Source organism: Gambusia affinis, linkage group LG21 (genome assembly GCF_019740435.1).
Source record: "Gambusia affinis linkage group LG21, SWU_Gaff_1.0, whole genome shotgun sequence".
Taxonomy (NCBI): Eukaryota; Metazoa; Chordata; class Actinopteri; order Cyprinodontiformes; family Poeciliidae; genus Gambusia; species Gambusia affinis.
In genome coordinates, this window is record NC_057888.1 from 624,892 (window position 1) to 638,951 (window position 14,060).

The following is a 14,060-nucleotide window of genomic DNA, read 5'->3' on the forward strand; positions in this document are numbered from 1 at the left end:
CGAGGAGCGGCCGGAGATCGTGTTCGGTGTCAGGCTGGCGGCGGAGACGAAGGTCACGCCTGTTCTTCTTCTGCTGTGAAACAGGAAGTGGAGACATGGAGGGCCGGGACCAATGAGGCGTCTGACTCCATGTTTCTGCTCCGACCCGAGGTCAAAACATCTGGAACAGTTTGAAACATCTGGAAGAGCTTAAAATGGTCTGGTCTGGTTCTGTTCAGTTCAGTCCGGTTCTGTTCAGTCCGGTTCGGTCCGGATTTCTTCAGATTTTTACTGAATCCTGAAACCCAAATTCATAAAATCTCTCGGTAAACGGAAGAACAAAATATTTCTGACATCAAATCCAATTCCAGCTCATCGTGTTGACGGTGAATGCAGAACATCTGGACCTGGTGGCTCTTTGGACCGAACAGAAACTTCTGCTAAAAGTGTAAACAAATTAAGTTAATATTTCTAAATGTAGATATAATAAATATCTGCGACATTTCTTTGACCCATCGGGTGGTTTAGCAAATTGCAGATCACACACATGCTGGACATTTGCTGGTCAGACTGTCACCACCAGGGCGGCGCCACAGAGATGAAGCCGGTTCTGATTCTGACCTGTGGATCTAAAGGCTGAACTTTATAAATATTTCAGATCTGTGATGAAAGATGAATTTATTTTATCTCCACCAGAGTCAGGAACCTTTTAGATTTAAAATCTGAAGGTTCGACACGTTCATGATAAATTAATCTGAATAAAAATCATGAATATGCAAAGTGTCTGAACTAGAGCTGAACAGTTAAAGTTTAATCCAGCATAATGAGGCTGAGGGGGCGGGATTAAAGCTGGATTAGGGAGAAACCTGCTGATGGTTCCACAGCAGGATGAGGGTCATCCGACCCGATTCGACCCGATAACAGCTGAACCTTCAGATCCTGGGCTGACCAGAACTTCCTCCTGATGGAAACCGTTTGGACCGAGGAGTTCTGGTTCCTTCAGGTTACGACTGAAGGTTTGGAAAAAACTCCAGCAGGAAACGAGATCTGCTACGTTTACAACGACCCACTGAGGCCACAGGCGGTCCAGTCAAAGTCCGGTTCAAAGTTTATAGTTTCTAAAGTTTGCTTTTGTCCTTTGGACAGATGAGACCAGAGCAGTGCAAAGTTTTCCCATAATACATTGCAGCAAGTTTGGATGAACAAACAGAATAACTTTTAGAGATTACATGTCGGGAAACAGCAGAACGTTTTAATTTGAACTTTGAATCAAATCCAATCAGCTCTGAACTCCAATTTAAACACAAATTAAAAGTTTGTCGGACTGGCCCAAAGAACGCTGAAAGTTGGACCAAAGTCTCTAAAAGGTTTAAGGATGAAAATTAAAACTTAAATAACGTCCAGGAGGAAATCTGAACAAACAGTGAGAACGATAGAAGAACGAACAAACCGATGAAGATCTGAGTCCGTTATGTTGCCAGCAGCAAACAGGACAGGTGTGGAGATAACGACTGAAAAACAGAATCAGTTCAACAAACGAAACTCTGAAAGGTTTTCAGGAATAAAAACAAACAGCAGAATCATTTCAGACTCGACTGGAGGAGACAAACCGATTATTTCTGTTTCCACATCAGATTCATGTCAGATATCCTCATTAAAACAACAACAACAATATTTACCTGCATAGAGACGTCAGCAGGTTCTGCTTCACCTGTCTGAGCTGGAGGTGGACAGATGGAGAGGCACACACACACACACACACACACACACACACACAGAGAGACACACACACACACACACACACACACACACACACAGAGAGACACACACACACACACACACACACAGAGAGACACACACACACACACACACAAACACAGAGAGAGACAGAGACACACACACAGTGTGTGTGTGTGTGTGTTGCAGATTTCCCTCCGTCTGTCGGCTGCAGAATCGTCTCAGGTTTGGTCCAAAGTTTGAATAAAACTCTGAGTTGACGGGTCAAACGAGGGTCAAACGAGGGTCAAACGAGGTCAAACGAGGTCAAACGAGGGTCAAACGAGGGTCAAACGAGGTCAAACTGTCCTGTTAGAGGAACGGGAATGAAGAGCTGAAGGAAAGCAGGTGTCGCTGTTGAGGCGTCTGATTGGTCCAGAGCGTTCCTCGGGGTTAAACTGGTTTCCTCTTGATGGTTTCCAGTCTGGGAATCTGAGCGTTTTTGTTTCTGAGGATTTTTACTCTTTGGAGCAGAAAGTTTCTGTTAATCCTCTAAGAGAAGCAAATCTTGAACAGTTGGAAATATTTGTTTTTGTTTTTGATAACGTCTTTGGTCACCTGGTCGCTCATGTTTCTTCTGTCACGGTTTCACTTTTTAAAGTTGCTTTTAGGTTTGTTTTGCCTTCAGCAGGGCCGGCCAAAGGCTTTTTGGGGCCCCAAAACCAAGATGCTTCATCGTTGCTAAGCTACTCTCTTTGTGTAGCTTAGCTGCTAGCATTAGCATGGTTTGTAATTGGCTTACATCATACCAGTGTTTTTATAGCTGCTGATTTTAACTTTACAGGCGAAACCAACTCAGTTATTTTGATTTTGATCAGCAGTGGTGTTAAGTTTGTTTGAACTATTTCAAACCAAAACCAGCTGATAAATTTACAGCAAACAAGTTAAAAAGTTTCTATTTCACCAAATCAGAAAACGGATATTACAAAAACACAGTGCTTTCATTCGATGGTCTTGTTAGCGTTTTTAGCTAATGATAATGAGCTCTTGTTGTTTCTAGCAGCTTTGTGTTTTTATTAGTTTATCTGCTGGTTTTGCCCGGCAGCCATCTTGTTTTGTCTGCAATGCTGTGAGTTTGTTCCCAGAATATTTGAATGTGAGATAATCTTTAATCTGGAGCAGTTCTGATGTTTTTCCTGTGAAATCTGAGTCCGGTTCAGAGTCTGGTTCTTTTACCCGCCGCCGCCTTTTCCTCTGCTCCTCTGTGAAACCTCTCCGCCTCGTTAGGCGTCCTGTGATCTCAGGAGGCGTTCAGGGACCGTTGATTTGCAGCGGTGGGTCTTAACCTCCACTAAACACTGGATCAGGACGCTAAGCAGTGACGGCGCCTTGCCTCGCCAAATCCCGGCCTTTTGCCGGTAATCCGGCTGTAATTAGGTGCTGATCTCTGCGGCGGCGCCGGTCGCTGCGGCGCGCTCACCTGCAGCGGAGCGACTCAAACAGGAAGAGGAGGAAGGCGTGCGTCATCCTCCTGAACACTCATCAGGGTGTAATTCAGAGTGGGATCTGCGTTAAAATCTGATATTGTGGAGCAGGAATCGTGAGTCAAGTGTTTGTTCGCCCACTCAGGCAGGAGAAAACGGCTTTGGAGGAAACAGAGGAATACAGGAAGTGATGACATTTACTTCCTCCAAACTGTTCCAAGCAGCTGCCGCATCAACATTTAGTTCATTTACACTTTACCTGAATAAAATCAGCATTCATGTGTTTCCAAAAGAAACACATGAATGTTGATGAATAATAACCTAAAATGTTCTTTAACCTGATTAATCTGATATTTCTGCCTATCGGCTCTGTAGATTTAAATGATTAAATTAGAAACTGAGTTACAGAGAAAATTTAACATTTTACTCAATAAAAACAGTAAAAAAGATAAAAGTTTTAAAGTTACTGATCAAAACATCGATATTTTACAATAATGTCATCAGAAAGACAAAAATATAAACTTATGTGAAAGTTCTGGTATTTTAAAGGCTGGAAGGAAAAAGTAAGAGAGATGAAAAGCAGTTTTATAAATTAAATTTTAGCACCTGAAACAATCAATCATTTTAAGATAAAATGTATTAAACTGATATTATTGATCTGTTTCTCCCATTTGTCCTTAAAATGTTTAAGTTCTTCATTCAGTATCCAGAACTAAGAGCAGCGATTCTTTAGAATAATTCGTCTCACACTACATTATTCAGACACTCTGTCTGCGCTGATGAACACTCACTCACCTCTGGAAGCTCAACACTTGAAACTGAGAGTAGAACTGACAGCCTGACCTATTTTCTGGTCAGAGCAGCTGATGATTGGGACCGATCTGCGTTCCCACCATCATAAATGATTCTCTAGTAAAAAGCAGAACTTCCTGATTTACACGCTCCACTTCACAAATGTCAGTAAAATGTTAACATGAAACAGATTCTGACATTTTCTCGTCGTCAGAGCCGACAGCTTCATCTTTAGTTTTTACCTGAATGCCACACCTGAACTGGATCTAATTTAGAAAACGTCCCATTTCAAACCCGACTGTGAAGCTTCATTATGAAACAACAGGAGCAGCTGATCTGTAGGGTAAACCTGAGTGTTGCCTGGCTACTAATCACGCTGCATAATTTATGCTGACCTCATAACTAATGCAGGAGGCTGATAGGAGGCGCTGCTGCGCCCGTATATTGTTTCCATGGTGATCCATATTCATTACTGGACGCTGATGGAGCGCCGCGCCGCGCCGGCTCCTCGGGGGCAGTTCGTGTTTCTGAGTGCAGACATGTTGTCAAACCAAATGTTTCTGAACCAAATCTCATTCCTCAAAGCTTCAGCAGCCGGTTCTGCACACAGACAGGAAACAGTGAAATAATTACAGGATCCTGTGACTCTGGTTGAACTGAGGTAAAACCTGCTAGTGGCTTCTGGTGAGATTGGTAGCAATTTAAGATTGTCAGGTTTTCTTTATTTACGTTACATTTTGTATTTTAATGAAGGAGAAAACAAAGATTTGTGTTCAGATTCCCAGCAGGCTTTGACTCGATTCACTGGACAAACATTCATCATGTGGGATCAGATTAGAGACGTCAGACGCTCATCGTCTTAAAGGTTGATGTCAGTTTTCCATAGTTAGCGTTAGCAGTCGCCACCGCTAGCTGTGCTAACCTTCAGGCTCTAATAAACATCAGTTACGCTAATGCTAAGGCGCTGTATCAACATAGCATTTAGCAGATGCTAATGCTAACACACGTAGCTTCAACCATGTTGATGCAGCATAATATGTCGCCCTCCAGTGGGCCAAGTTTGTAATTACACATCTACGTTATAATTTAATGAAACGTCCTCAGATGTTATTATGTGATCATTTCTGTTTTATTTAGTTCCAGTTTGTTTCTTGTTTTAACTGAAGTTACTGATGAAAAAACAGAAAACAAGAGAACAGGAAACGGAACTGCTGCATCTTCACCCCTTCAAAACAAAAGCATGAATATAAACATCTGGCTACTTGAAGAATTGCTAACAGTTAATAATAAAAACTTCAAACTTTATTCAAGGGAAATTTTACTAAACAATAAAGTAAATTAGCGCTTTACGAAAGAAAAAGCTAAGTATGCTAAATGTTAGCAAATGTGCTAAAGTGCTATGCTAAACGTTAGCTCCATTCTGAGTGAATTAGATTGAATTCTGCTGTGTACTGACTGGTCACAGTTAGTTAGTTGGTTGGTTGGTTGGTTGGTTGGTTGGTTGTTGGTTAGTTGGAACTGGTCCAGTTCATTCTGAGCTTTAATTGAATCTCGGCTGCAGTGACCCAGTTGTTGACCGCTAACAGCACTAATATGTAGTTTCATATTTTTATCCTTTTTAGATACATTTCTTGTATATTCTGGATTATTTCTGTGGATTCTCACTGATATGTTGCTGGTTTTATTCTAGTGTGTCAGAGCTTGACCTTTAACCTGCAGGAAGCAGCCCCCCCTGCCCCCCCTCTCACTCAGAGAAGCTAACTGACTGATTCAAATATAAACGTTGAGTTGAAATCAGCTGCAGTCAGAAAATCGTCGACACGTTTCTGGTGTCACACTTAAAGCTAATTAAATTCTCCTTTCTAAGTTTATTAGAAGTTTACAGACCCTCCTGAGTATTTCCTGTAAATCCGATGATGCGTCCTAAAGGAGACAGAGAGGTGACCTTTGCTGAGCAGACGATGAGTTTCTCAGCTCTGATGTCTCTGTAGAAAACATCCATTTCCTGTTTGTGGCTGCCGGACTCCCCGCGCTGCCCTGCGGTCGTGTTTACGTCCCGGAGAGCAGCTGCTGAGTCTCCATCTATAAATCATGGTGCAGGGGAACGGCTGGGGCTGCCAATAGTCTGCTGGCTGTTGCTAACAGTGACGGATGAGTGTGTAGCGGCGCGCGGCGTGGCGAGGCACAGCGGCGAGCCTCCGAGGCTTTTCCTGTTAACGTGTAACTGCTTCGCTACAGCAGCTGTCTGAAACCGCCGCTGATGGATGGACCGGCTTCCTGTTGGAGCTTTTATTCTGAAAGGCACTCCGTAACTCATGGAAACCAGACGAAGCAGGAAGGGTTCAGTGGCGCCGCCCTCTAGTGGTCACAGAAACGTTCCTCAGATCTCGGTTGACATGTTAGCTTCTGCTAATGGCTGAACTTCCTGTTTCCACCTGATTCAGAAAATCAGAGTTCAGTGAACGCATCGCTACGGTGAAGATGGTCAGGACCAACACTTTGGTCCAAGTCTGCCAAGAAAACATCAGCAGCGCCTGTGGAGGCCGGACGAGTTTCATCAGCATCGTTTAATTTATGTTGAAGCTTCAGGAAACGGAAATGACCAAATAACTTCCTCACCAGATCTCAGTCGGTTCTGGCCCGACATCCACTGGTGGCTCTGAGCCTTACCAGAGGCACCAAATCACAGCAACGTGGTGGTTCTGGTGGTGATTCCAGTGACCAACTGGTTGTACTGGTTTACGGTTCAAATCTCTGGCAGAACCAGTTCAGACAGGAAGCTGGTTTCTTCCAGCAGGAAGCTTCAGTTCCTCTGAGGAGAAAACCACGGCAAATAAAGACAGAAGAAGAAGAACGGAGGGGGAGTGGATCAGAACCGACCCGTTACGGATGAAGAGACGGGTCAGGAAGTCTGCTACCTGCATGATGAAGAGGAGGGCGGCGTGACGAAGAGCCGGCCGAATGGAAGGAGACACGGGGAGCGATGGAGGAAATGATGATGAGGAAGAGGAGGGAGGAGTGGGAGGAGGAAGAGTGATGGAGGAGAGGAGCAGAAACGAGACGAAGGAGCAGGAAGAGAAAAATGAGAGAAAATATGAACTAAGAGCAGAGAGACGATGATGATGATGAGGAAGAGGAGGGCGAGTTAACTGGAGGAACAAACTGAATTAAATCGGTTCAGATTATTTTCCACATTTTTTTGACTTTATTTAAATTTTTTCTCACCAAGTTTTCGGAGTTGCTGCCGTTTGATTGGTTGTCATGGCGCCACGTTGCGGTTTCATCACCAGATTCATAAACGTCTCAGTGAGATTCTCCCTGATTGGCTGAAACCAGTCGGGCTGCAGAAGGAAACTGGGACTTCACCAGTTGTAACTGGATCATTTTCAGGTTTTTATTTCCAGACGTTCAGTCTGGTGATTTGAAAGTTTATTCTTTGTGAATAAAAATCTTGTTAAAACCAGAAGAATGACGAAGTTTTATTAGCCGACGTTTAACCAGTTACCATGGAAACCCCCAATCCACAGGTTGAAACTCAATCTGTTCAGATTACAGCTGCTCCTTAAAGTCAGGATGGAAACTGGGACTCCAGTCTGACACCAGTAAACCTCCCATTACCAGTTAAATGGCCTCCTCTGCTGCTTTTAAGACGTGCAGCATAAAAAGCAGCTGCAGCGCCATCAATCTGCACTTTACTCACCAAACCTGAGATTCAGCGGACAGGTTTATGCTGCGGCCCGTTTCCTGCTCCAACAGAACTAAAGATCCAGAGTGGATCTGAATCCTTTGGTCTGCAGACACAAACATCTGAAGGTTCCCACTTTATTCCTCGTTTCTTCGGTTCTATAAGTTTCTGTTTGGTTTGACTTTAATGGAACGAGTGAAGATTTCTTCCTCGTCTGAGAGATTCGCTTGGTATCAACGACTCTTCGCTTCCACTCCTCGCCCGGATTACGGCGGCGTGTGAGACGGCGGCGTGTGTGTCTCACGGCGGTGTGTGTGTCTCACGGCGGTGTGTGTGTCTCACGGCGGTGTGTGTGTCTCACGGCGGTGTGTGTGACGGCGGTGTGTGTGTCTCACGGCGGTGTGTGTGATCACTGCTGCTAATCCAAATGCAGTCGCTCCAATCCTCCGTGACGCCACACACACATCAGGACAAACAGAACCAGGAGGAGAGCTTAACGGTGGAGGAAGACGAGGAGGAAAGGAAGATTTCTAACTGTGACCTTCTGACCCCTGGCTCATTAGCATACAAACCACTTTCCCGACTGCTGATTGGTCCAAATCCAAGGCCAGGATGTGAAGCAGGAAGTCAGTTTGTGTTAATGTGAACAGACCATTTCCAATCAGCTCAGGTGATTTCTGCTCCCTCTGTGTGTGTCTATCAGCAGAACACACACACACACACACACACACACACACACACACACACACACACACACAGATATGTGGCTCACATTGCTCCCTCTCCTCCTCCAGCTCATTATTCCTGCAGATTTCTGCTCAGCTGATCAAACAGAAACTTGATTTTCTTCCTGAAGTTTCTGTTCAAATTTAAAGTGTCAGAAATTTAAAACTTCAGCATTTAGAGGAAAACTGCTTTATTATTATAAAATTACACCAGTCGTCATGGTTACATTTAATTTTTATGCGATCTTTAAGCAGACTGACATTTCTGAGTTTCAAGCCTCTGGTAAGGCTCAGACCCACCAGTAGGTGGCAGCGTTTGCTGCAGCAGAACTTATTCCATTAATTTGTCTCCCGTTTAACATTTCAACTCTTCAGAAAAGCCAAAAAATCACCTCAAACAATCGTAAAAACTTTTCTGGCAAATTTAGGAAGTTGTTTCTAATTTTTCTGTCTCCATCAACTGTTGCTGGTAGAATAAAATCTGTGTGGCGTTCCCCAGGGCTCTGTTCTCTGACCACCTCTGTTCAGTGTCTACATGGTCACTTTGCTCAGATTGTCCGGATCACACTGTACCTTTCTGTCACCACGGGACCGTGGTTCTTCATAGTCGCAGACTGAGAGTATGAGTGAATGAAACGGTCAGAAAAGATTGAAGCAACCAATCCGGTTCCCTAAAAGGTCAACGAGGTTCAGGACTGAGTTAGACTTCACTGTCCACTGATACACTGATACATCTGGTTATTGATCCATCTGGTTATTGATCCATCTGGTTATTGATCCTTCTGGTTATTGATCCATCTGGTTATTGATCCTTCTGGTTATTGATCCATCTGGTTATTGATCCTTCTGGTTATTGATCCTTCTGGTTATTGATACATCTGGTTATTGATCCATTGTTCCATCCTGTCCGTCTCAGTAACAGTAAGGTTCAGTCAGCCTTACTGTTGGTTTCGTTTCAGCAGGAGAAACTGATACCGACTCACTTTAGAGGTTTTTATTCCCACTGAACAGTTCGGTTGTTGTTTGATCAAATAAAAGTTTCTTCTGTCTGATTTAATTAGATAATCTTCAGATCAGAACCTTGAAAAACGTCTCCATCAGTTGTTTGTTCTTTGTCAGTTTTACTTCCTGTTGGGTCTGCAGGAAGCAGGAAGCAGGTTTGTCTCCATTAGTCTTCGTCCCTCAGAGACAAACTGTCTCCCTCTCATCTCGGTCTCAGGAAAAACTCGCCTGAAATCCTTGGATTTACCCATAATCCTTTATTCCGCAGAGCGTTCGCCCTCTGCTTTGACCCCACAGCGGCGCAGCTGAGGAGCTTCAGTTGTGAGAAAATCAGAAACCTGCTGGAATATTGTTCGCCTGAGGCAGAGAGACGGACAGCGCAGCAATAAGAGCTTCGTTTAGATGGTGTGAAGACGCCGTCTGGTCCAGACCGGCGGCCATCTTGGTGTTCATAACCTGCATACTGGAGCGCTGAGGAGTCCGGGTCAAGGTTCAGTTCAGGGTCTGGGTCCGGGTCCAGAGGTCCGGTTCAGTGTTCGTTACATCAGAACTTATTTACTTAATGTGTTTCCGTCTCTGCTTTAGTGGACTGACTCGTTTAGGGAAAGTCCAGAACCGCCATCAGCCATTGTAAAAACGTTTAGTGTAACAGAAAACTACTGGAGCCGGTACCAGAAGATGTTTGTAAACTTATCGGGTTTAAGGTGCTGATCTGAACATCAGCTGGTTCAACAGTTAAAGGTACCACAGAAGAAGAACTGAGGTCAAACCTCGGTGAAGTGGGATTGGTCCTCAGTTTCTGTGTTTGTGTTTTTGTTCTCCAGCCGGCGCTGGGAACAAGCTGGGCTGGGCGTTCGGTTTGGGTCTGGAGCGGCTGGCCATGATCCTCTACAGCATCCCGGACATCCGGCTGTTCTGGAGTCGGGACGAACGATTCCTCAAACAGTTCAGGGTGGACGACATCCAGACGCCCATCAGCTTCCAGGTAGGAACACGACCCGGCCGGGAACTAAACTGAGATGAAGGCTGCAGACAGTTTTTATGTTCCAGTTGCATCGTCTGACCTCCGTCGATCAAACATCAGCTAAACACAATGTTGATCAGTGTTAAATACACCAGATCAGGTGAAAACTTTGGATCAGTTTCCAGTTTGGACCAGATGGACACGAACGCTGCTGGACCCATCCAAACTACAAACTACCAACCTGCTAACTACCGTCCACCCCAACAGTTACAGATCATTTCTACAACTGGTCCTGCTCCAGAGGCTTTACGTGGTCATAAACAAACGTTTTATTTTCCAACCAGACTTTGAAGAAACGCAAAAACTGAAACTTTCCCACCAACCAATCGCCTGGTTTACAGACCAGTCAAACCAGTGAACCACATAAATCCATCCTGACTGTGATTTTAATTAAATATTAAAGACTAAACACAGTAACCATAGAAACCAGTGCTAAGCTAACTGTTGCTAATAGCTTATCAACTAAACCAGCAGATCAATTCACTTCCTGAAATTTAACCAACAAGCCAAACTTTTAGTTTTTCATCCAATCATGTTCAGCTTCATCCGTCCCAAGAAACCAACCAATCAGAGAAGAAGAAGAGATGCAGAAAAGAGTTATTAATACACACTATAATACACACTATAACACACACTATAACACACACTATAACACACACTATAACACACACTATAACACACTGTAATACACACTATAACACACCCAGCTGCAGTCAGAGGGTTCACTCTGCGGTTAGTCCGACCTGCTAAAGGTTCTTTTGTCGACTCGTCTTCACTAACGAGGAACATTTGAAGTGACTGTTGAAGGGCAGAGAGGAGGAAGATGAGGAAGAGGAGGGATGAATGTGGAAGCAGAAAACTTCCAGTAGATCTGAATCATCATCTGATCTCTGCATCGAAACAAACCGATGAACTGAAGCTCAGTGAAGTGCTGATGAGGTCAGAGGTCAAAGGTCAGAGGACGAGCCACGCTGTCCACTTCCTGTCCCCCCAGCTTCATTAACGACCCGGTTCCTCCAGAGGGACGGGACCGCGGCTCATCTGCTGCCCGGGTCAGAACCGCCCCGAGTAATCAGTGGCGAGCGCCAAACGGCACGCAGGAAACGGCTGGACACACACTACACACTATACACACACTACACACACTATACACACATTATACACACTATACACTATACACACACTATACACACTACACACACTGCACACACTGCACACATTATACACATTATACACACACTGCTGCCTCCGGTTCTGCTCCGGTTCTGTTCCGGTTCTGTTCCGGTTCTGTTTCCTTTCTCTCTTTGTACCTTCAGGATTAATTGATTTGATTTGATGACTCAGCAGATTTTAATGAATGATCCACTGCAGAAACGCTGACGGTGCAGAAAACCATCCAAACTCCTGCAGCCAGGAAACGTAAAAACTTTTAGAGGTTTTTAACCTCTGAGTGAAACTGGACCTGGATATGAATTATTGTTCTGGAGAAACTGGGACCAGTTTGGATGTTTCCACCATAACCAGCAATAAGATCCAAACCAAAAACAAAGTTTAGAGTAAAACTAAAATCATTTCTGAGGGAGAAATAAAACTCTAGAACAGGGAGCTGCTTTATTCAGACAAATATTAAAAAATTCTTTATTAGACGATAGAAAATGTTTCAAGTTTCACCACAAAAAACTTTATGAAGAATTTAGTTCAGATTTGGCAAAAATAACAGAAAATAAAATAAATCCTGTTATTGACCAGGACAATTGTCTAAAAACTTTTATCAAGTGATGTCGTTGTTTGTGTCTCCAGCCTCTGAGTAAATACCCGCCGCTCCACAACGACATTTCCTTCTGGCTGCCGGACGCCGCCGACCGCTTCACAGAGAACGACTTCTACGAACTCGTCCGCTCGGTGGGCGGAGACCTGGTGGAGAAAGTTACTCTGGTGGACGACTTCACTCACCCCAGGTAGGACAGCCAGCGGGGCAGGTTCTATTTTTAATGAAAATGTTGGCATGATCAGTCCACCATACATTTCTTTTATTTCATATGTATGATTTGTTCAGAAAGTGATAATTAATAAAACATAAGTGAAGCAAAAAATGACACAAATTAAAAGACAAAATAATAAAACGATAAAATGTAAATGTGAAATTAAAGCTCTTCAAAATGATGAATATTAATTCATGGAAATCAAATAATTTGTGAAGGTTTTTATTTGTAAATGCAACATTTTCCACATTAATTACCTTATCAAGGCATTTATTTATGGCAGGATAAGTCTTCCATACATTTCTACAGGAAAATCTTCAGTTCTATTTTATCTGACATAAAATGAAATAGCATAAAAAAGTTTATTTCGACTGTATGTCTGTCTGATAAATATTCTAGAAAAAACATTTTTCAGTTAATATGATTAATAATAATAATAATAATAATAATAATAATAATAATAATAATAATAAAAATAACGTGTTTTATGATGTTTGATTTGTAGAGGAAAAGCTTTTATTTTTAACAGATTGTTGATCAATTTTTGTTTCTTCGTCTAATTTTCTGGTTCCAACTGTGAGCTTCCTGCCTCTGTCGCCCCCCACTGACCAAACAGTGCACTGCAGTGTAACTTAGCTACTTTTAGTGTTTTTAAACCTGAAGAAACCTGTAAACATCTGGCAACGTGTGCTGATGAGATCCTGCGGTCGTCATAACAACCAAAACAAATCCCTTCATTCCTTAAACGCCCACTGGGGTCAGAGGTCAGCTCAGGACGCGGCTCTGAACTTCCTGTATCGGGTCTGAGGTCCGACCCGAACGGGATGCAGCGCGGTCCGAACAACGAGGAAGAGGAAGAGGAAAGGTCACTCTGTCTGCTAACAGCTGATAGCAGAGTCATCACTTTTAATTCACACACACACACACACACACACACACACACACACACACGCACACACTCGGTTTGTACAGTTCAAACCTCCTGCTGCTCTCAGTGACACACTCAGTCGTCCTTGGAGCTCCGATCAGAGCTGCTTGTTGACACCTCATTTTTTAGGAGCTACCTGTGTGTGTGTGTGTGTGTGTGTGTGCGTGTGTGGGCGTGTGTGTGGGTGTGCGTGTGTGTGTGCGTGTGTGCAGGTGTGCGTGTGTGCAGGTGTGTGTGTGTGTGTAAAGGGCAGCAGTGGGAGGCTGCTGCTTTATGGAAGAGAACTCCTCTTGCACATCATTCACACACACACACCGTCTGAGCCGACCTTGCGTTGTTGAGCAGCGACGGCCGCAGTGCGTAAAAATGTCCGACATTCTTCATCTTTCATTGTTTTAATGTCTTTTTAAATAGCAGCCTTTATTACACCGTAACACACACACACACACACACACACACACACACACACACACACACACACACACACTCTGTGCTGTGAGTTCAGAGCAGCAAAGTTTCAGATTGAGCTTCGGTTCATTAGAAACATGTTGACCTTCCTGTGAGGAAGAGGAGCAGCGCTGCTGCAGCCTTCGTCTCTCTGTGACTCAGACGATTTTAAACCAATAAAACTTTAGAAATGTTTGTCTTTTCTCACATAAATAATGAATTTAAAGTTTTCAGTTGATTGTAGATGTTTCCAGATGTGGAGCTTCTTGATAAAATCAAACAAAATTAGTTTATTT

The 14,060-nt window shown here is 43.6% G+C and overlaps 1 protein-coding gene across 4 annotated transcripts in view; it reads left to right on the forward strand.

Annotated features, from left to right (window-relative positions):
* The window catches only part of fars2 (phenylalanyl-tRNA synthetase 2, mitochondrial), a 50,836-nt gene that overhangs the window by 24,062 nt on the left and 12,714 nt on the right, over window positions 1-14,060 (forward strand). For all 4 annotated transcript variants that reach the window (XM_044105114.1, XM_044105113.1, XM_044105111.1 and 1 more), the window contains 2 exons: window positions 10,208-10,368; window positions 12,208-12,365. In XM_044105114.1, coding sequence (XP_043961049.1) covers window positions 10,208-10,368; window positions 12,208-12,365 — 319 coding nt within the window. The remainder of the gene's footprint in view (window positions 1-10,207; window positions 10,369-12,207; window positions 12,366-14,060) is intronic.